The sequence below is a fragment of the Thermothelomyces thermophilus genome, chromosome 1 (assembly GCF_000226095.1).
Source record: "Thermothelomyces thermophilus ATCC 42464 chromosome 1, complete sequence".
Classification (NCBI taxonomy): domain Eukaryota; kingdom Fungi; phylum Ascomycota; class Sordariomycetes; order Sordariales; family Chaetomiaceae; genus Thermothelomyces; species Thermothelomyces thermophilus.
The window spans coordinates 8,171,894-8,195,912 of record NC_016472.1 but is presented as its reverse complement, the minus strand read 5'-3'; the positions used below and the strand labels follow the sequence as shown (position 1 = coordinate 8,195,912).

At 42.4% G+C, this 24,019-nt stretch overlaps 2 protein-coding genes across 2 annotated transcripts; both read left to right on the top strand.

Annotated features, from left to right (window-relative positions):
* Positions 1-4,308: 4,308 nt before the first annotated feature.
* Positions 4,309-4,605, top strand: MYCTH_2054232 (uncharacterized protein; the record flags this gene model as incomplete). Its single annotated transcript, XM_003660284.1, has 1 exon — positions 4,309-4,605. A coding segment is annotated over one exon (297 nt), but the record flags the coding sequence as incomplete, so codon positions are not given.
* Positions 4,606-19,982: 15,377 nt separating this feature from the next.
* On the top strand, positions 19,983-22,773 carry MYCTH_2115844 (uncharacterized protein; the record flags this gene model as incomplete). Its single annotated transcript, XM_003660283.1, has 3 exons — positions 19,983-20,173; positions 20,691-20,854; positions 20,957-22,773. 3 exons carry the CDS (start codon positions 19,983-19,985, stop codon positions 22,771-22,773), a joined length of 2,172 nt encoding a protein of 723 aa, XP_003660331.1.
* Between the last annotated feature and the right edge of the window lie 1,246 nt (positions 22,774-24,019).

The window sequence follows — 24,019 nt, the reverse complement described above, 5'->3', positions numbered from 1 at the left end:
TCCTACCGGGAATGATTCCCGGGCAGACTCGGGTCTGAGATCCCAATTAATTTGTCTGCTTGCTACGCGTAGCGCGACAATCAAATTGATCCCCAGTATTATAGCATTTGGCTGTCTGTAGGTCAGATCTGACTGACCTACCAACAGGGATAACAAGCCAGGGTTAACATATATTTAGACAGCTTCTCTAAGTACCTCTGGCACTTAGAACAATTAACGCTTTTATCACCTACTTCTATAGACCGTAACAGTTAGTCCAGGAGTACCACCTACGGCACGAATACCGCTATAATGTTATACCTTTGTAGCCTCTCTAAGCTATACTAATTATAGCTACCGAGCTATAGTAAGTGGTACCTACTACCAGTTCGAATCTACGATCTTATTACTAATCGTAAGTGTTTAAACGCTATAGGAGATCATTTACCTAGGTAAGCGATTATATCCCTTTGCTTAAGTAGATGCCTAAATAGTTAGATACGATAGTAATAGTAACTCTATTAAGATCTAATGAACGAGCCTAAACTACGATAAGCGCGTTAGACCTATTACTTTATTATTAGAAACGCCTACTAGCGTTAGGTTTAGAGGCTTACTCTAATAGAACTTTAAATCCTTAAGCTAATAATATTCTTTAAGGAGGCTAACTAGTATTTAGCTTATATATAAGACTTTAATGACTACCTAATTAATAAAGATTACCTAGAATTATAGAATCTTAATAAGTATATACTAAAGGGACTTGTAAATTGCTTTATTAAGTGCTTTCTCTAGCTTTTAGATTAGGTATTTATTTTATTATTACTATTAGAAGTAAGAACTATATTAGAAGTATAAGTTTAGGAGGAATCCTGACTTAGGGGACCTTTAAAGACCTTAAAAATGCTAAGTCCTAATAGCCTAGTTTAATAATTTGCTATATCACTAGAAATAGCCTTATAAAGAATAACTTTACCTATTAGCCTATTAGAGCTTCTAAAGATATTAAGGCCTAAGCTAAACCTAGTAAGTCTAAGTTAATAAGGTAATTAGGTATTAAGTAGACCTATTAGAATTACCTAAACTATAATTATAACTAATATACTAAGGGAACTTCTAGAAAGGGAAGAACCTTAATAAAGGTCTTTTTAAACCTTTTAGCTAATAGCCTATTTAATAGAAGGATTACTAATAGTAATATTAATACTAATAGGAGATACCTTAATTAGGGGGTATATACCTTTCTTACTATTATATTTAACTAAGGAGACGATTATGAGACTACTTTAATAGGCTATAGTTAGACTTTTATAGAATGTTATAATTAAACTAATAGATATTAGTTCCCTTTAGCTATAGCTAATATATATACCGTTATAACTAGCTACTAATTAGGTATAGAAGATTACTAATATTGGCTTACTTTAGCTAAACATTAACTAAAAGATTATTAATAGCTAGCTAATCTTTTATTATAAGAAGATCTATTATTATATGGATATTAACCTTTAGATTAAATATATCTATGATATAGTTAGAGGAAATATCTCTAAGGAATTCCTTTCATAGAACGACCTATAGGTGTTATTCTATAGATTAGCTTTATAATAATATGAATAGTAACTATCACTTACTAAGAAGGAGACTCTTTACTTAAGTATAAAGATATAACTCCAAAGAATTAAGGAATAGTTTAGTATCTAGTTTAATTAGGTAGGCTAATAGCTAGTTTAGAATAATTATACTAAGGATAACCTTATTATAGGTAAATCTATCTATAAATTTACAATAGACCTTTTCTATTATATCTAAGTCTAGGGAGATAAGACGAACTACTAGCTTCTAACTAGACTTTAATTAGCAATAACCCTAGTATTCTATAAGCTCTATCCTAAGCTATAGGAAACGGATATACTTGACTAATACCTTCTTTAGGTTACCAAAAAATAGAAGGTACTCTTTAAAGAGCTTAAGGCCGAAAGAAAGGTATAGAAAGCCGTTACATTTAATATTAAAGATACCTCTAATAGACTAAGTAGTAGTAGTAGTAATAGTAATAGCGCTTCTAAAGATCAAGCTAACTAATTATATACTAAGCCAAGATAGGGTAATCAAGGCTAATAGTACCAGTCTAACTACTATAGGTAGAAAGAGGAATAGAAATATAGGTATCTTTTATAAGGAGAGCGATACTAAAGCTATAACTAGGAGCCTTGTCTAAAAGACTATAACGACTAAGGCAAGGGTAACTATCCCTAGGGCATTAGACCCTAGGAGAAGGGTAGATATAATAAATAGAATTCCTACTTCCGACAATTCTATCGTTATAGCTAGAAGTATATTAACAAGAATAGTACCTATTACTATTATAACATCATAGTAGTATCTAGCAAGGATAAGAAAGCCGAAGCCAAATATAAGGAGCTCGAAGCTACTAGCTATCTTCTAATTAGCGACTATAAATCCGAGACTAATAGAGATAGTAGTAATAGAGAGGCGTACTTCCTTAGTACTATTAAGGAAGACTATATCTAGAAAGACAGCAATAGCTATAGGCTCTATAGATAGTCATTCGTAAGCTAAGGAGCGCTATATTATCATTTATACTAGAATCATAGGAAGAAACTACGATTACTAGAACTGCTAAAGAAGGAAGACCTTCCCTAGGTAGAATAGGACTTTATAAAAGGAGTAACTATGCTATCAGAACTGCCCGAGGAACGGGAATAGGAAACCGTACTCCTCTCCTTCGAACCTAGCTAAGTAGTAGAAGCTAACCTAAGTATAGAAATACCCTTCTACCGGCTAAGGAAAACGTCTCACCTATATATTTTAGTTCGAACTAACCTAGGAGATCAAACTATAGATATCTATTTCGACATAGGTAGTTTAACTAACCTAGTTAATCAGATATAGATTACCTAATAGGTAAAGAATCCTTCATAGATTAAGGGTAAATCTTATACCTTTAAGGGAGTTAATTTAAAGATTAGGATTAGTAAATAAGTCGAATTTAACTTCTATATCCTAGGGGAGGCTAAGAACATACTAATCGACAGATATATCTATATTATAGCCGATATTATTAACGAACTTACTTTAAAAATACTCCTAGGTACCGACTTTATAACGGCTTATAGTATTAAGATTGACTTTATTAAGGGCATCTATACCTTTAGATCGCTAGTAAATATAAAGGTCTATAGGGACGTTATAAAGAAGAACCCTAAGCCTATCTCCTAGAAGGTTACTACTATCCAGTATACTATTATTTCTATATACTCTACCTAGATAGTCAAGACTTACTTTATACCACTACCTAATAACGTCCTGGAAGGTAAGTGCTTCTACTTTACCGCTAGCCGAGACAGAGTCTAGGATACTATAGTTAATCGGTATATACCCCTAGTAGCTATCATTAGAAATAATACCGATATCCCTATAGTCATCTAGAAAGGAGATAAGATTAGCTATCTCTCGGAATACTATAGGGAGGACATTACCGCCTAGGTTAATACGAGCGATATAGAGGATATATAGACTAAGGTCTAGGAAGGAATTATTAAGTAGGAGCTAAAGGGAAAGCTAGAAGAGGCCTAGTAAGCATACTACTAAGAAGACACTAGTGACAATAGCTAGGATCTTTAGCTGCTAAATAGAGTTAACTTTTATACTCTATCTTATGGTATTAAGAAACCTAACGACATCCCGGCCATTAAAAGCAAGGATAGCGTTAGTATTACTAATGTAAATCCCGAGTTTACGCTTAAGGTAAAGGAACTTTTGGATAGATATAACCTTTACTATAATAGGAAAATCGTACTAATGCTAGAAAACTAGAAGATACGGATTAACCTAGTTAATGGTTAGCAAAAGCAAGTCTATATAGTTAGACTATACCTAATAGAGCTTAAAGATTATAAGGCTCTAGATAAGCATTATAACTAGCTCTAGGTATTTAGTAGATTTACTTTTATGGATAAACTAACCCTTATTACGTACCTAGTATTTATTATATAAAGGAAGGTTACTAAAAAGCTAGGAGTAGAGGTTAAGAAGAGCTAAAGTATAGTCGACCTATAACCGCTAAATATAATTACGATTCCAGCTGTTTACCCCTTGCCTAACTAGGACGATATTATAACTACTATAGTTAGTAATAAGTTCTTTATAGCACTAGATACCTCAGGATTCTTCTACTAGTTACTAGTTACCAAGGAGTATAGTAACTATATAGTGGTTATAAGCTACTACGGTTTAGAAAAATCTAATATAGTACTTATAGGTTTCAAAAACATACTTATATTTATATAACGCTATATAGATAGACTTTTCCTTAAATACCACTATTTTGTTAAGGTATATATTAACGATATTATTATCTTTAGCAAAATAGAGGAAGAATACCTTAAATACCTATATACTATTTACGAAATCCTTAATAAGGCCTATATCTATATTAGCGTAGCCAAATCCTTTATAGGTTACCTAGCCGTAAGACTCCTTAGGTATATCGTAAATGGCAAAGGTATTACTAAAACCGACGACCGTATTGCTACCTTTAAGAAGCTAAAGTTTCTAGATACTCTCGATAACTTAGAGCACTACCTTAGAATAGCCGGATAGCTTAGAAAAGGCATTCTATAGTTTGATGCTAAAGTAAGGCCACTCTAGGCCCGGAAGATAGCACTAATAGTAGTAGCCCGGAAGGAAAGAAAATTAAACCCTAGGAAAGCTAAACGTACCTAGAAAGCGGTTATATCTACCGTTAAATTCACTCTAACTAAGGAAGAACTCGAGTCATTCTAACTATTATAGGAGCACCTATATAATTAGGAGTTCCTCTATCACTACTGCCTAGAAAAGCTACTATTCCTAAAGTTAGATGCCTGCCGTGATAGCTATAGCGTTATTACCTTCTAACTTAAGGGCGATTAGGATAGAGAGAAAATTCCTAGTAGGGATATTTCTATAAGTAAGGTATAGCCTATCCTGTTTATATTACAAGCGACTACTAACGTGGAAAAACGCTATAGATCTACTAAGGTAGAGATTACTACGCTCGTCTAGGTAATTAAGAAGCTTAGAAAGATAGTCTAATCGAATAGGTATCTAGTCAATGTCCTTATTAACTATACTCCTATAAAAGGGATTATAAAGTATATATCCCTAATTACGATAGATCTAGCTAAGGCTAACCTTAAGCTAGTTAACGCTACTAATTACCTGTCCGGATTTAACCTTAATATCTTCTATATCCTAGGAACTTTAAATGTCGTACCTAACGTATTATTAAGATTACCTATATAGGAATAGGAGGATCTAAAGGTTAAGGATAGTCCGGCTAACGAACTTAGAGATATCTAGAGCAAGCACTAGGACAAGGATATCTTTATAGCGGATATGACTATTATAGAACCAGTACTTAGTGACGAGTTTAGGGCTAGGATTATTGCTAGCTATCCTAAGAACTGTAAGTACGGACCTATCTACTATATATTCTACGAAAGCGAGAAGGACCTGGTTAGAAATGACTAGGATAAGGTTAGGAGATATAGACGGCCAAAACTACCCATAGGACCGTTCGAATTAACGAATAGGCTACTTTTCTATATTGACTTTGATAGTACCAGGAGACTCTACCTACTAGAAAGCTATATTAACCTAATCCTTTAAATCGTTTATAATAATATGTACTATTTTGGCAAAAACAAGATAATAAACGAGCTTATAGCTATCCATTTCCGTAAGAAGGCTTGGAAAGTTTCGAAGTTCGTATAGTACTATAAGCTAACACTATACTATATAGTAGCTATAGACTTTATTACTAACTTGCCGCCGGTACCGACCATTAGAACCTTCTAGTTACTCTAAGGCTACATACTAGTAGATACGCTCTATACCGTAATATATAAGTTTAGCAAGAAGAAGCTACTAGTAGTAGGTCAATAGACATATATAGCTAAAGAATAGGTAACCGTACTTCTAAAGACCTAGATATTTACCGACTAGGATATACCTACCTAGATTATTAGTAATCACGACCCTAAGTTTACATCCGACCTATAGAAGGAAATATTCTTACTACTAGGAACCAAGCTATTATTTTCTATAGCTTACTACCTATAGATAGACGGCTAGTCTAAATAGATAAACTAGATAGTAAAAATCGCGCTTAGAATAAACTTTACGGCTAATTCTAACCACTTATAGGTTAAGATCCTTCCTACCTTATAATATTACCTTAACAACACACTAATTACTATCACAGGCCCAGGCTTCACCCAGGCTAAACAATGCTAGGCTTTGCCCGGCAACGGACCAGACCCACCTAGCAACAGACCAGACCTACTCGACCCACCTAAGCGTGTATAATTAGTTCGTAAGACGTTCGTAGGTCGTTCGTAAGGCGCGCGGTCAGGGCCTGCTTAGGACCTAACCCAGAGCCTAACCGGGCCCTACCTAGGTCATATACGTATACACTAAAAAGGCGCTCCTCTATATAACTCTTATATTCTTCCTCCTTTTCCTCCTTAAGGTAGTCAAATAAAACATTATACGCTTATCCATAGATGCTATAAGGCTAGCACATTACATTTCGACTACCTTCGTACCGGTAGTAACTCCCTAAGGGAGTTATCGACAACGTAGTCATGACAGATTTGGGAGTATACGGGCCCTCGGGCTTAGCAGAATTATAGGAGCTTGTCCGCTCCCTTCAAGTAGCAGTAGAATAGTAGAATGCCACGATCGACACCCTCTAGGCATCCTAAACCTAACCTGTCCTAGCCCCTAAGTCGGCTAGGGTGCTCCTTGAAGCTTAACGGCCGTAACGGAAGCGTCTACCAACCGGATAACCTTTCGATAGCAAAAAGGAACTCTTCGTAGTATAGAAGAGCATGATGGAATATGTCCTTATAGCTAATAGAGATTTCATCGGCTCTAATTATAACTAATAGGTCTTTATCTAGGGAAACCTTATACGCTAGGTACAGACCCGAGTTACGGCCTACTATGAATCTGCGGGCCTGAAAGTTAGGTACGACCTAACTTAGTTCCTCTAATATCTTAAGAGCATCTTTTCCAACCCCTATAAAAAGACGGTAGCCTTATTAGAACTAGAATTCTTATAATAGAGAGACAATGAACCGTTTACTGCCTTTATTATTTAGTTTAAAGCCAAGCTATCAAAGGTAGGCGGCCTCCTTTAGGGTGATAAGCTATACCTGATCAAATTATAATAATGCCTCTCTTTAAAACTTAAATATATAGCGGTCGGACAAGGAATTCCTTAGAATAACTATATAATAGTAGTCAAGAAATACTATAAGATTGCTATAGATCTTAAGGCTCTTTGACTTGGTAATAAGTATTAGTAGATATAAGGGCGGTAGGCGGCACCTAAACTATAGAGAGAGAAGGACGTAGATAGAGATATACCAATAACTAGAATTAACTTATTACGTACTAACCTATAGAAGAAGGGACCTAATAAGAATAGGGCAAGAAAATATAGAGGTAACGCCCTATAGGCGAAATAGGTTAGTCTAGAAGTACGTACAGCCCGATAGGTAGCTAGAGTATATATCTAGTATAGGTAGAAGGGTCACTTTATTGCTAAATGTAACTTTACCCCTACTTTAAAGCCGGCTTAGTAGAACTAGTCAAGAACCGATATTAATATCTTAAAGGCTAAGGATTAGAAGGAAGACGACGACCTGTCTAACGAAGAAGACAGGGAGCAGGGAAAAGAGTAGCCCCTAAGCAAAGTCTCGTAAGGGGGCTGGAAGACTATAACTACCTAGAAGACGAGTTTATAGAGATTAGCAAAAGAATAGATAGACCTCCCTTTCTTATTCTAATCTTCCTTAACTCTATCGGCTTTATAAACGCTTAAGTAGATAGTAGATATTCTAGCTATAGCGTTATTAGCGAGAGAATATACTAGAAGCTTAGAATCGAGTAGATTAGTTTACCTATCGTACGTACCCTTAGGACCGTGACTAGGCTATAACCGGACTAGAAGATCACTTAGATAGCCTACGTTACAATAGACATTGATAGCTAGGAGAGCTAGGCCGTGTTCTATATAGTCCTAGGACTTATATATAACGTTATACTAGGCCTCCTATAGATAAAATACTAGGAAGTTACACTAGACATATATATAGGCGTTCTTACAATCGGAACATAACTAGGACTACTTATCTATAAGATCTCTTTACGGCCTAATAGGAATCTCCTAAATAATAGGTATAGTCTTTATAGGCATAATATAGAGGGTATAGAAAAAGAAGACTTCCGATACCTTCCTAGTTACTAGTATCTAGGAGATAATAACTATCCTAGAATCGAGACGCTAATTTGATAGAGATAGCCTAGGAAAAGGGGGCACCTAACCTAAGCCTAGTATAGAGTTAGAGGTTACCTTGCCAGACAAACTTTATAACTTTACTAACCTCTTTAATAAGGAGAAAGCTAGTAGACTCCCCCTATATCATAGCGTAGCCGACCATTACATCAAATTAAAGGAAGGCCTAGATAGAAAGATTCCCAAACTCCCTTAGGGGCCTCTTTATAATATACTACGAGATTATTTATTAGAAGTCCGAAAGCAAGTCGTTAACTTACTAGATAAGGGATAGATCTAAGCCAGCTCCTCTTCGGCTACTGCCCCTATCCTCTTAATAAGGAAGGCAGACGGAGGATAGAGGTTCTATATCGATTATTAGGCGCTAAATAAGATTACAAAGCAAGATCGGTACCCCCTTCCGCTTATTAAGGAGATACTTTACTCCCTGGCCGGAGCTAAGTGGTTTACAAAGCTTAACGTCCGGGCGGCCTTCTACTATATCCGGATCGTAGAGGGCTACAAGCATTTGATAGCATTTCGGACCCGGTTTAGCCTCTTTAAGTGGCTTATCTACCCCTTTAGACTTATAGGTATACCTATAACTTTCTAATAATATATTAATAACGCTCTTGGCCTAATACTTAGAGACTTTGTAATAGTATACCTTAATGATATCTTAGTCTATATGTTAAGTAGTAAGAAAGATTATATAAGGTAGGTAAGGGACGTGCTCTAAAGGCTATAGAAAGTAGGACTTATACTAGATCTTAAGAAGTATATATTCGCTATAAAGGAAGTTAAATACCTTAGCTATATTATAGAGGCAGGGGCTTAGGTTTGCCCAGATCCCGAAAAGCTAGCTACTATCTACGAGTAGGAGGCACCATGTAAGGTCTAGAGAGTATAGAGTTTCTTAGGGTTTGTAAACTTCTACCAAGACTTTATCCCTAACTTCTCCGAGTTAACTGTACCCTTGACATGGTTAACTCGTAAGAATACCCTGTTTCGGTAGGGGACTAAGAAATAAGAGGCCTTTGAAACTCTTAAGATAGCTTTTACGTCGGAACCTGTCCTAGTATAATAGGATCCTAAACGGGAGATAGTACTCAAGGCAGACTGCTCCGGGATAGCGTTAGGAGGGTGCTTATCCTAATAGGGAGAAGATAGGGTTCTATATCCTATGGCCTACCATTCTATAAAACTGTCCCTAGCCGAACGGAACTATACGATCTATAATAAGGAACTGCTTACGATCATCTCGTATCTAAAAACCTGGTCGGCTAAGCTCTATAATGTCGCCGCCCTCTTTTGGATCCTGACTAACTATAAAAACCTTAAATATTTCTCTTAGTCTTATTTAATTAGCAAATAGCAAGCTTAATAGGCTGAAATACTCTCCCTCTTTAACTTTAAACTTTGTTACCGACTAGGATTATAAGCTTCCTGTCCTAATGCCCTATCCTACCATAAACAAGATTACCCTGAGGATATATAGCATATAGTATAACTCCTTCCTACTATTCGGATAGATACAACCGGTACCTTGTCGTCACCTTAAACATACTACCTGCCGAAGGGGAGTACTATTTTTACGGACGTATAGCTTACAGCCTTATAGGATAAAGGAGTCACTAAGGACGAACATTATATATACCGACTCTAAGCCGTCTAAGATAGGGCCCGAAAATTTCCGAAGGAGGTAAACGTAACACAGACCTAGATTGTAGATTGCTCCCTTAATATATAAGGTACCCTTTAGTTCCAGGGAAGACTTTGGCTTCCTATATAAGAGCTACTTATAACTGCCATTCTTTAACGTATCTATAACTCCCCTCTATTAGGCTACCTAGGGAGGAACAGGTTATTCAAAATGCTCTAATAGAACTATTATTAGGACTTTATATCCCTAGATACAAAGAGATTTACAAGGAACTGTCATATATATCGAAGGGCCAAGGTTTTACGATAACTATAACAAGGACTCCTCTAGCCCCTACCTATCGCTAACCACTTCTAGAAATAGATTTCTATCGATTTTATAGTCGATCTCCCTATATAAGACGAGAACTTACCCTAGTACCTTATAGTAATCACCGACCGGCTGTCGAAGTACATCTAACTTGAAGCTATATCCTTAATAGGAGCCGAGGCATATATACTCTGGTTCTAGGACGTATAGTAGCGGTTTTACGGATTTCCGACACAAATTATCACTAATCACGGTTCGGACTGGCTTAGCTAGTTTTAGACTACTCTCTATAAGACTATCGGAATCGAATAGCTACTATTAACAGCCTACTATCTATAGATAGATGGAGGCATAGAACGTATAAATTAGGAGGTATAGACTATCCTATAGACTATAGTTTCCTTTGCCTAATACAACTAGCCTAAACATCTACCTATATACTAGCTCGCGATTAATAACTATAACTTAATAGTGGCTAGGACAAGTACAAGCTACCTTCTCTATAGTTATAATATAAGCCTAATATAGTTTACTAACCTGCTAGACGCTCCTGCCTCGACATTACAAGGAAGAGCTACTAACTTCTTACATTACCTAAGAGAAGGTATAGAATAGACCTAGGCTGCTATCGTATATATATAGTAATACTAATAAAAAACGCTAATCGTTCTTGATACCTAGCTAAGAGATTCAAGGTAAGGGACAAAGTATAGCTATCCTTATATAATATTAAGACTAACTACCCTAGCTATGAGCTTAATTAGGTCAATACTAAGTATAAAGTGATTATAGTACTAACGCTACTAATAGTAACTCTAAATGTTCCCTATAGCCTTTACCTTATCTTTTATATTAACCTTATTAAACGTGCTATATCTAACCTACTACCCTTATAACGTATATTAGACTCCTAACCAGACCTAGTATCAGAACTTTCCTAGGAAGGACTATTATAGGAAGAATATAAAGTAGAAGCGATCCTCGTAGCTAGGAACGCGAGGAAGAGAGGAAATCGACATAATATACTTATAAAATAGAAGGGATATAACACCCCGACTTAAGAGCCATTAGAAAATCTAGAAAATACTATATAACACCCCGACTTAAGAGCCATTAGAAAATCTAGAAAATACTAAGGCGCTTGACGTGTTTAAGCAGGAGTAGGGAGACGTATATTACAATGACAGACCACTTATAAATAGGAGGCGTAGAAGGGCACAAAAGCAAACGATTTAAATTTTCGTATATACAGGCGAACCTAGGGCAAATAGACGGCAGACGCGTATAGATGCGTTATAAACGTGCCGACCTACTAATTATATGACAAAAACACAATAACTAGCACGTACCACGCGCTTACTCCGCGAGTTCCTCCTTAAACTCCTCCTCCTCCTCCTCCTCCTCCGAGATGTTAACAGGCTCCTTACGGTCATAGATCGGGCGCGCCGTACGGTCGGTAGGTAAAGAAGAGCGGTAGGTACAAGAGCGGCCAAAGTCAATCGGCACAGGTACAGGGCACGCGGAGGCGTACAAGCGGGCGTAAGAGGCGGGCGATAGCGTGCCTAAGACGTAGGCGACAAGGGCGGTATTAGTGTCGACCAAAGTTAATATATTCTTATTTATATACTATATCTAGCGTAGTATATTGTCGTTCTATACTATAGTATGGTGTATAAACTGCCTAATAGTATATAAGGTAGGGGTAGGGGTGGCGGCGGCCTAGATAATGTTACTATAGTAGGTAGGGGTGTAAGGGGCGGCGACTAGGCCTAGGTTGTTAGTAGAGTGGTAGGAACTTACAGCCTAGGCAGGGGAGAAGGTAGTATAGCTAGGGGAATAGTTAGCCTATACGGCCTCTAAGACTATAGTAAACGAGTATACTAGCGTAGAAAACTTAGGCGTTAGGATAGCCTTATAGGTACCCTAGGTAGCGGTCTTATAGTAGGCAGGGGAAGCAAGGGTAGTGCTAGTATTATAGTAGTATATAATTTTTCTAATGCCTATATATAGATAGGGGTTATTAGCCTAGAGCTATAGATCCTAAATATAAGGGTCATAGGTAGTATAGCAGGTTATATAGGAGGCGCTATAGCCAGGAACATATATAACTTAGTTACTATATAGAAGGCAGCAGATATAGTTAAGGTAGTACTACTCCTTCTTAGGTAGTAACTTAAACTCCTTATTAGAGGAGTTACCCTTAATAGTAAACCTGCTAAGGGAAGTGTTCTGGTTCTTATACTATAAGTAGGGAACTAGTTAAGGTCTTATATAAATGTAAGGCGACTATAGTCAAAATAGCAGAGGGAAAAAAAAAACTTATACAACAGTCCTCATTCTCGTCACTACCAGGGCGGCAACCATTACTACTATTACTAAGCAAGCTAACTATAGTTAACATTCTAAATAAACGTAAAGAAAAAAAAAAGTCTTATAGGCGTAATATAGGTATAGGTAGTAAGAAAGATACAATATAGAGGGAGGGTGGTTAGGAAGTAGGTAGAGGGAGCGTTAGTTAAAAAGAAGGAAGAAGTAGGAGGAGGAGGGAGAGGGAGGGGGTATTTATACCTATTCGGAGGTAGGGCCAGGAGGGCACGGGCAGAACTCAAAACAAAGACCAAGCCCTATATATAACTCACCGGCACGTGTAGGTCTTGTTGCCATAGTGACACAGGGCAGGTCTACCCGGCAACCGACCCGGGAAGGAGGGGGGTATATTACAGGCCCGGGCTTCACCCGGGCTAAACAATGCCAGGCTTTGCCCGGCAACGGACCGGACCTACCTGGCAATAGACCGGACCTACTCGACCTACCCAAGCGTGCATGATTGGTTCGCGAGACGTTCGTGGGTCGTTCGTAGGGCGTGCGGTTAGGGCCCGCTTGGGACCTAACCCGGAGCCTAACCGGGCCCTACCTAGGTTATATACGTATATACTAAAAAGGCGCTCCTCTATATAACTCTTATATTCTTCCTCTTTTTCCTCCTTAAGGTAGTCGAATAAAATATTATACACTTATCTACAGATGCTATAAGGCTAGTATATTATAGTTATTAGCATTAGAAGGTTACTAAATAAGCTAGTATATAGGTTTAAGCTATACTTAGTCTTAGATATCCTTAGTAAGAAGACTGCTAAATCTAGTAGATAGAAAGCTTTAGAAATCCTATATAAGTAATACTAGGCTAAAGCTAGCGAAATGATCGACTAAGCTATAATATTAGCCAAGTTACGGTATGACTAGAGATATATACCTACTAAATTTAAAGTTAGGGATACTGTTTAGCTATACCTATATAAAGGCTATTACCTACCTAGTAAACCTAATAGGAAGTGGTTAGCCTAGAGGGCAGGACCGTTTAGGATTAAACGGAGGGTAGGAAAACTAGTATACAAGTTAGATTTCCCTAAATCCTAGAAAGTCTACCTAGTTGTATCCGTTGCCTAGCTTTACTACATTAAATAAGGTCTCGATCCGTTCAAAAGAACCGCTCCTCTACCGTAGCTAATTCTAGTTAATAGCAAGGAATACTAGAAGATTAAGAAGATCGTCGACCATCGGCTATATGGAAAGAAGCGCCTAAAGGTAGAATACCTTGTCCGTTGGCTTAGATTCGACGTAAAGGACGACTAGTAGCTTCTAAAAAGCGAACTTAAAGCTATAGCTAGCGAACTGATCTAGGAATACAAGAATCGCTATTAGATTTAACCGCTACCTAGAAGAAAACAAGGCCGGCCACCTAAGTAGAAGGGCTAAGGCGTCATTTCTGGCTAGAAAGAGGCCAAATAGCGCCTAGGGGGTGTATACCTTTAATAGGATACCTTAGAATCTGGTTTAACACTAGAAAACCTATTACTACTCCCTTTAAACCTATCCTTTACCTACTACATTCGCTTTAATTCTACTACTCGTTACAGATAGGGCTTTAACTACTATATCAAACTGTATACCTAGCTTGGCTGACCTATTAAATAGCTACCTATTCAATTAACAGGGCTAAATAGCCTACCTATTCTAGTTAATAGGGCTAAATACCCCTCTTGTTTAGGCACTTTTCATCCTATCTTTAAAGCCCTACCCTAAATTATAAGAACCCTAGTTTTCCTACTATTTCCTATCTCTTCAAACCTCTTCCACTTCTTCTATAACTTCTTTAATAACTACCTTCTTTTCTAACCATTAGACCCTTTAACCTAGCCTTTCCATTAGCCCCTACTATATAGCTATCTCCTATAGCCTATATATCGCTATTTCTATCAAAAGGAGGCTTTAGAGTTTGTTTTCCTACTCCCTTTTGCTCATTCCATTATATATATATGAAACTATCAAGTTTTAGCAATTTTAGCTAAGTTTTGTCGACCTAGAACTACCTAATAATAGCTATAATGGCTAAGTCGAGAAGCAGGGCTAGGAAAAGCGACAAACAGCCTGCTAAAGGCGCGAAAGGCCCTATAGCTATAAGCCCGGCCTAAGAAAATAAGCCTATGGCTAGCTAGCAAGATATACCTATACTATAGTCGGTAGTAGCAGAGTCAACTAATACTACCACTATTACGTTTACGCCTATTAATTAGTAGAGAGCACTATCGGCTATAGGCACTAGGGTAGCCGGCTAGGCATAGCCTATACCGATACCTATATAAGAAGTATATTTGGGCCCTATAAGCGAGAATAATAGCCCGGATAACAGAGTTATCTAAGAGGTCCTTAACTATATAGATACCTTCCTTAAGAGCGGTATAGGCTTTACTACTACTATAGGTAATAAGGAGGAGGTTCGGAATAACCTAACAACAGGTAGCCTAGTCTAAGTACGCTATAAGGATACGACCTTACACTTTGATTCTAAAGGCAAAGACCTTGCTATGCCCTAGAATAACCTATAGCATATACCTCCTCTAGCCGTTACTAACGATCAAACCGGTATATACGACACTTTCGGCCCTCTATACCTATAATTACCAGACGACGCTATTATTAAATGGTATTACGACAGTAATATAGGTGCTATAGCCTAAGTCCTAGGCAATGTCGTTAACATGGTCTGTATTAGCGCTAGTAAGTATAACGTAGTTCGCCTCCTAGCTATATACTACTTTATCAATAGCCACTAGTCCTAGGGAGAGCAAATGACTATAGCTAACTATAAGACCTTCCGTAGTATAGATAAGGACGATACTACTAAGATCCCCTACCTAGAGGCTAGATTTGCCTTTATTAGAGTCAATAGCAAGATAAAGACTATACTCTTTAGTATTATCGCTGGCACTATAGTCGCGGTTGACCTATATAAGGCTACTAAGGCCGAGATCTATTATATTATACTAGCGCTATTCTTTGCTAGGCACTACGAGACCTTAAACCTATAGGGAGGATTCTAGCCTTGTGCTATTAATGGTAATATAGTATACGAAACAGAAGGTAGCTATATGGTCACGTATAGCTAACGTGTCAGTATAACTAGATAGGTACTAATTAACCTATATAAGGTATATAAGTATAAAGAACTGGCTGCTAATAGCCCTAACAAGCTAGTAGATTAGGATAATAGGCTAACCTTACTATCGTTAATCAAGTTTACTATTACTAAGGTATAGGATATAGTAAATAAGAAGAGGCTACTAATGCCCCTAATTATATACTAGGCAATTCTAATGCTTAAGCCTACCGACTGCCTATCCTATAAATTAGATATAGCTTAACTAGAGTAGAACTACTAGGACTCTGGCTCTACTAATGCTACTACTAAGGACGTAACCATATACCTATATATACCTACTAGCCTACCTATAACTATATAATAGGGCACTAAGCACTATAATAACGAAGGTATATTAGTTATTATTAAAATTATAGCTATTATTACTACCACTCTAACATCCTAGGCCTTGCTATAGCTAGACCCGACATTCTACCTACCTAAGCCTATACTCTAGCCTATTACACTAACTAGGTATACTTAATATAGGGCACCTACTAGTAGGTTTGTCCGTAAAAGTAAGAGAGACTCTAATGATAACAAAGAGGCCGAATTATAGGCCAGATTTAACGATGCCTATGTCGTCTTCGACAGCCTTAAGGAGGCAGAAAACACCTTTATAGATATAGAGTTCGACCCCTTTACTAGTACTAGGGTCATTAAGTCTAGCCTGTTATACCTATCTATAAGTATATTAATTAGGCCTGTCAAGGATTGCTTTACTTATACTTACTAGGAGTGTCATAGTAATAAGGATATACTTATCTATACCTACTACTAGATCTATTACTACTATAAAAAGGCTAGTAGTAACTCTTTTAGGGCTAACCTAGCTATATATAGCCTTAAGAAGAAACTAAAGACTATATATAGGACATACTATACTACTAGTATAGTACCTACTAGTATACCTAAGCCTAAGGAACTATTAGTAGCTTATATCTATATACCTAAAGGAGATAATAACACTCTAATTAATAGCTACCTATTTAAGCTTAGCTACTTATATTATAGCCTGCCTAGCCGCTAGATTATATAGCCTATACCTATATAAGTCATTACTACCTAAGGTATAGCTAAAGATAATAAGGCCAATAAGGACTTTACTAAGTGCTAGTAACTAGCTACTAAGGCTAACCTTCTTAGGCTAGCTTAGACTATAGTTTAAAGGTAGGATAAGGCTACTAATAGTATTACCAAGGCCCTTAACTAGATCAAGGAAGAGCTTAAATAGCTATAGGAGACTTTAATAGCTATAAATAATAGCTATATAGCTACCTTTAACTAGAAGAAAGGCATAGATAAGAAGCTATAGTAGCTTAAAGGTATAATCACCTAACTTAATAAGTATACTATATTAGCTACTATACTATAAAGGGCTCCTAGAATATAACTACCTATAGCTTAGCTACTACTAGCCATTATAAGGGCTAGTACCCTTCCTAGCTTAATTACCTGCCCGGTTATATACTTACTATCTATAACTACTAACTAGAAACAACTATAGCTAGAAACGCTAGTATAGGAGAGCCCCTTATATAAAAGGGCCGCTAGTATACTCTATAGTAACTATACCCTAGCTAGGGATACCTAGGCCAGGGCTAGGACTCTCGTACACCTATAATAGGAGCGCCTATTAGCACTATCTATATTCCTAGACAACTTAGGCCCGGCTAGTAATAAGAAGGACTAATAGATAAGCAGATAGATATAACTATAAGATAGAGGAACAATTATAAGGACTATCGTAATAGATAAAAGACTATATTTACTAAGTTATAACAGGTCGTCATTTTTCCTTTCGAACCCCGGCACCTGTTATAGCATTTAGCTATCTATAGGTCAGATCTAACTAACCTACCAATAGGGATAACGAGCCAGGGTTAATATATATTTAGACAGCTTCTCTAAGTGCCTCTGGTACTTAGAACAATCAACGCTTTTATCACCTACTTCTGTAGACCGTAATAGTTGGTCCAGGAGTGCCGCCTACGGCGCGAATACCGCTGTGGTGTCGTACCTTTGCAGCCTCTCTGAGCTGTACTGATTGTAGCCACCGAGCTGTAGCACCTAGATGCTGCGATCGCCAATTTGAAGGATGGCGCGTGCTCGTCAAGGTTGGGTAGCAATGACATGTTGAGAAAACAAATAAAGAAGAGAGAAGAAAAAATAGCAGAAGCGGTGTAGAATGCGCCGCTGGGCTGCTTTGCAAGGCGCGGGATTGAAACGCGACGATAAAAAAGCGGTGGCTTCCTTCGGGTGCGCTGGAAGCTTTTGAGCCCGGTTCTAGCGTAGTTGCGGTCGTAACTTGCAAGCTGGAAGCACTGTCCGCTAACAAGCTTGCATGATTGTGCCGTATGACTGCTTGACTTGGGAGCATGCCATTTACTTGTTCTTTCTTCCCTCTTTTTCTCTTGTCTCTGCCCTTCTTTTCCCTCCTCCTTCCGTGTGGTTTGCACTTGCTGCGGTTGTTGAATTCAATTCCTCCTGAGCGTGGAAGACCGGTTAAGTCAGTTGGGATTACTCGTGACTGTGTATGTACGGATTACGGATTCTTACTCTCTTAAGCTTTCTCCTTTCTCCCACGATTCGTTGATGTATGGGCATTGTGAATGTGGCGTAATTCGTACATGCAAAAGTTGCGTTTGCCGTAGTTTCATACTGGCAACAATGATTAGCCATTGCAACTACCTACTTGTAGAAGCCGCGATGTACGGATTACATACATACAAGTGCTGCGTAATGCAGTGTAATCCGCACATGGGTTGAGGTACCGAACGCTGATCCCCAACTCGGCAGTGGCTGTTCAAGATTCTTGGCAGAGAAGCAGCTACTAAGTACGGAGTAGGGCCATGCAAACGATTGGCCAATTGGCCGGTTCGGTCGACATGAAACACTTAAGTCCGTCCCTTCCAATTTTCCAAAAATATTCCGTGCTCCGTGCGACAAGCATTTGATGAGGGACCTGCACGCAATCGCCCCATCTGAAACGGTGGTCATGGCCCTCGATGCCCGATTGCAGCCTTGCCGCGGTGGTTAATTCAAACCACTTAAGCGGCAAAATTGCAAGAATCTTCGTCCTAGCAATCCCTAGCCAAACTCATCCGAGGCGGTCAACCGCGCAGGCGGGCAACATGGATCCAGAAGGACGGTTACTGCCGGATCTGATGTTTGGCGTAGAGGCACGGCCGAAGCGGGCCATTCCATCTTCTGACTTGTGCGGCTCAGTCAACTGTTTTCCTGCTGTGCCACCACGGTGCGAGCTTGTGGCAGATGTCTTTGCATTTTTGCATTAATTATTAGCGGCTGAAGGCGGGGGACATGCGGGTTGAAGCAGTCACTGAGGCGGGGTGCCCAAGAGACGTATGTACGGATTACATCCGGAGTATCCAGATGATGAATTGAATCAACTAGTGTAAGAGGGCCAAGAAGCGGCCGTGGGTCCAACAGAGAGACCCTGTGTGTCGGGTTTGACGAATCACAGCTTGCAGTTTCCGGATTTCCGTGCGGATAAGTTACCTCCTGGCTGTTCTTTGCATTGGACCGCATGCGGCGAGGGCCAACGAACATGGTGGGCTTTGATCCACGCGCTACAAGCCTCCAAACCCCGCCGACGGCCGACTAACACGAACGTGCGCGGCCACCAACAACGCCGCCGCGAGGCCTGCACCGGACCCAATGACTGGTGCATTCGCATTCTGAGTGAAAACAAAGCACAAAAAACCGAGCTATTCCTCGGCCTATGACCTGATTTGTCGTGCCCGACCACCAGACAGTCGTTTCCTTGTCGAACGGGTCGTTAATAAAGGCGGCCGCGCTCCAGGAGGATCTCGTCCAAATCATCCGGATCGCTAGGTCTTCTTCGGGCGGGCGGTCAACACAATAAACAACCTACATATCCGCTACAGATTACTTGACGAGAATTTGATGATAAGGAGCTAATGTTCCCCCTTCTCTGCCCGTCCATCTCCTACCCGCCTCCATCCAAGTAATCACATCGGACCCCTGAATTGGTCAAACCACAGTGCGTCGATCTAACGCGGGTCGCTTCTCATCTCGCTTCGGACCTCGATCCTCAAATCTCGGAGGGGCTGAGAAAGCGGCAGGATAACAATAACTAAGCACTCGGTGCAAGGAGACACCGCGTCGGAGGGAAAATCTTGAACTCTTCCAAGCAAGCAATTAGGCAGTCGGCCACCACCATGTGGGATAGATTCAAGATTGTTCCCCAGAACGCGGGAAGACAGATCGACCACCCACTCGACGACGACAGGATACGCGTGGGCCTCGGAATCGGCTACGGTGGCCAGAATGCACCAAGGGGATACAGCTACTCGATCAAGGGCGGCCCAGCCCCTCCGCGGCCACCTCGCGAGTTCTTCGAGTCTCAATAGTGAGTGGCTAATTTTTTTTTTTTTTTTTGTTTGCTTGCCTGTCGCGGGGTTCTGCCATCCGGCGCCCTGGACTCCCTAGGTCTCATCTGCACGGACATGCCACGGTGCCCGAGTCCATTGGAGCACCGCCTAGTTGCGGGGGCGCCTGGGGGGTGGGAGGGGGCTTTTAGGGCCGGAGTTCTAGGCTGTGCCGCAGTGGGCGAGCCTGCAGCTTGCCCGTTCGGGCAAGGCTTGGAACACTGCCAGCGACCCTGCGATCCCAGGCGGCAACCCCTCTATCCATCAACTCTCATTCCCACCACCTGACCTGCAACCTGCTCGTGCTCCCCGAACTGCACTTCCACAACGCAAAACGGGCGACTTTTGCAATCCAGGCACGTGTCGGCTGCAGGGTTCGCACTTGGCTCTGCACGTCTCCTGCGCCAACGGCCGCCCCGACCTGTTCCTGCCTGGCGCATTAGAACGCATCGATGTCTGAGTTGTTGCTAACATCGATCGTCACTCCGAAACTTGCAGCGAGACCGTGCCCGTAGTGAAGGAACCGCCTCGTTGCAACCCAAATCGCATCACGGCCCGGGCTGCAGATTTCCGCCCTACCTCCTCCGTCTATTCTCAGGACTCTCTACCATACGTTGCGAGCTACGCTGTGAACTACACCGCAACCGTGGCGACCAAATACAGCTATCGGTACGGCGGGGCCGACGAAATCTCGCCGCCCAGCTCCCCGGAGCCCGATGCCAGGCACGTCGATGGCTTCCTGCCGGGCGACGTCTCGCCGATAGACGAGGATGACGGGCCGGAATATCACCATACCGCGGGGATTCCTCCCAGCACGGGCGCCCCGATAAATGACAGGTCGGGTTGGTCGTATGCCCCGGAGCCACGGCAGGCGCCCCAGAGCCCGCCGCGCAACCGTGGGACAGCCAGCATTCCGGCGATGCGCCGCGAGCGCAGGAGACAGTCGGACGCCGCCACGCGCGACTCGAGAGCGAACCAGCCCGGCGCGGCGCCGCAGCAAACCCGGAATCCACCCGCCCGGGAAGCCCCCCGGTGGGACCCACTCACGGGGGAGCAGGCCAACAGCGCCCGCGGCCGGCCGGCGCAGGTCAAGCCCGCCGAGTACGCTCAAGGCCCGGGGATCCCACCGCAAGCATGGACCGAGCCGCGGAAGAGCCCGACCGCCGCTCCGCCGTCCTTCACCGATCGAGTGAAGAGGATAGCCAAGAAAGCCGCGGCGGCGAGGGAGGGTAGCACGGACCCCGCCGCTGGCGCTTTCACCTCGTCACGCCCGGGCTGGCGCGGCGCCAGCGGGCGTATCGCCATCGTCGACCCGGTATATGATAACCCCAATGTCCCCCCGCTGCAGATTCCCGAGAAGAGCAGTAAGAGGAACGTCGCGGTCGCAACCGGGCCCAAGTCCAACTTGACCCCAGAGGGTCCGGTCCGCCGCGACCAGACCCCGCCCGTCAGCCCACCCGCATCTGAAACACCAACCCGGTCTGCTGCGCGGGAGGCCATCAGAAGAATCCTGCCCAGCGCCCATTCCCCGGCTGCGACCCAGACTCAGCAGCACCAGACTGGTCAGGGGTACCCTAGCCCCCCTCTGCCGGAAAACTCGGCGAGAGACGGTACCCCCGCTGTTGCGGCGGCCCGGGAGCTCGTGTGTGATGGCCACTACGGTGCGCCCGCTCATCCCAATCCGCCCTTGCAATCACCCGAGTCGTCGAACCAATTTCGCCGGAAACCGCCGCCGCCGGTACAGACAAACCCGCAGCACCAACACCAGGTGTCTGTCTCATCCGTCTACTCACAGCAGACCAACGCTCCCCATCCTTCGCCGCTGCCATTACCGGACAACCCGCAACCGGCGGAGAATGCGGAAGAGCCCTACGTGCCCCCACCCTCACGCTTCAGCATCACCACCTATGCCACCAGCAACACGGGCACTACCCGCGACGATGCCGACGAGCATCCCAACGAGGACCAGCCGCCCGTCCCATCTCTTCCAGCTGACCATCAGCAGCAACACGCCGACGGCGGCCGGCCCTCGTTCGACCATAATAGCCCCGCGACCTCGCCGCCCCAGCCCATCCCCCGCAGTCATCCGTCCGCCAGCGCCGAGCAGCAAACTCCGGCAAGCACGTCCACCGCTGCCGCCGCCGCCGCCACCTCCGCCACCGTCGCCCCCAACCCAGCCGTCGGCCGCGCCCTCGCCCAGGACCGCCCGTCGTCCCGCGCGTCGGACATCAACAAGACGCTGCCGCCGGCCCCGCCGGAGCAGAGCGCCGACCAGGCGCAGGACCGCGTGGGCCTGCTCAACGCGCAGCTCCGGTCGCTCGCGAACCGGCGCATCAACATCAACCGGTCCATCGAGCAGATGACGCAGCTGATGCCGACCGACAAGCTGATGAACTCGGCCGAGGTGGTGCGCAAGCGCGAGATCGAGAAGCAGAAGGTCGAGGCCCTCCGCCAGGAGCTCGCCGACGTCCAGCGCGAGGAACACGAGCTCGGCCTCAAGCTCCACCGCGCCTACAAGCGCCTCGACCGCGAGGCCGAGTGGGAGCCCACCACCCTCTGGGTCCGCAGGGTCACTGGGTAGTGGCAAGTCTGACGTGCGAGACCTGGACTTTTTTTTTCTTTCTTTCTTTAGCTCGTCTTTTTCGGGTTTTCTCTTTTTCCTTTTTTTTTTGATCTCCCTCCCGATTGGGGAGCAGACAGTACGCAGAGGCCGAAATTGTATGACGGAGCTGTGGAGGGAGGGGGCGGGGGGAGGGTGAAAGGGGAAAATGTCGCTGCCACGTTTATGTCCTCACCTTTCCAGCCTTTATTTATTACTTACTCTTCTTTTGAGCGTGGGAGTTGTCGGCTTTTTTTTTTCTTGTTTTCTGGCTTTGGAACCTCGTTCTTTATCCTGAACGAACGTGGATCGTGGAGCATTTGCGGTGCTTCTTCATTCTCTTCTTCATCTTGCCTTTCCCTTTTTTTTTTTTTTTTTTTTTTTTTTTTTTTTTTTGCCCTCCCCTCTTCCTCCTTGGCTCGCCACCACACACATGCATTTTCCGGTCGGGTGCGCGTGGACGAGTTACGGCTATGTATAGAGTACGTAAAAACATGACACGGCGGTGTAGGACGGTACTGTACATACATCCATACATACATCCATACATACATCCATACATACATCCATACATACATCCATACATACATCCATACATACATCCATACATACATACATGACTATGCCCAGACCTGGAAGCAAACAAAAAGTGCACAAATGCTTGCTCTCTTCTTGCTCGGACAGCTGGCAATGTGGGAAATGAGACAGCCTGCTGCAAGCTGTCAGGGAGCTACCCTGCCCGGCCATGCTTCCTGTCTCCGGCGGTTCGGATAAGTATAGAAGAGAGAGTCTCGTAGGACGAACGACGAACGAGCCTTGCGGATTCACACCTTGTTCGTTTTACCTTGGATTCACGACAGATGATTTGAGCAGGGCTGGCATTTGGAAGGCGGACGCAGCAAACTGGCATTGTGGCGTTGTATGTATTTTACAAGCCTTGGTTCCTCCCGCCCCGCCTTAGCACATCGGCCAGCAAAGTCCACCCATAACAAGCCAATGAAAAAGAGGTATCATCAACTTGCTTCCCTCTATTCGATCTTTCTACCTTCCCCAAATTCAGCATAGGTACCACTCGATTCGACCCTCCCCTTCCCGTAAACCACAAAATAAGAAAAGGAAAAAGAGAGGAAAAAGAAAAACACCAAATAACTCCAGCTGACGAGATCCGGGTGACCCACGGAGCAGCCCAGGCGAGCAAGCCGGGGGTTGCGCAGTGGGCAACAAACAT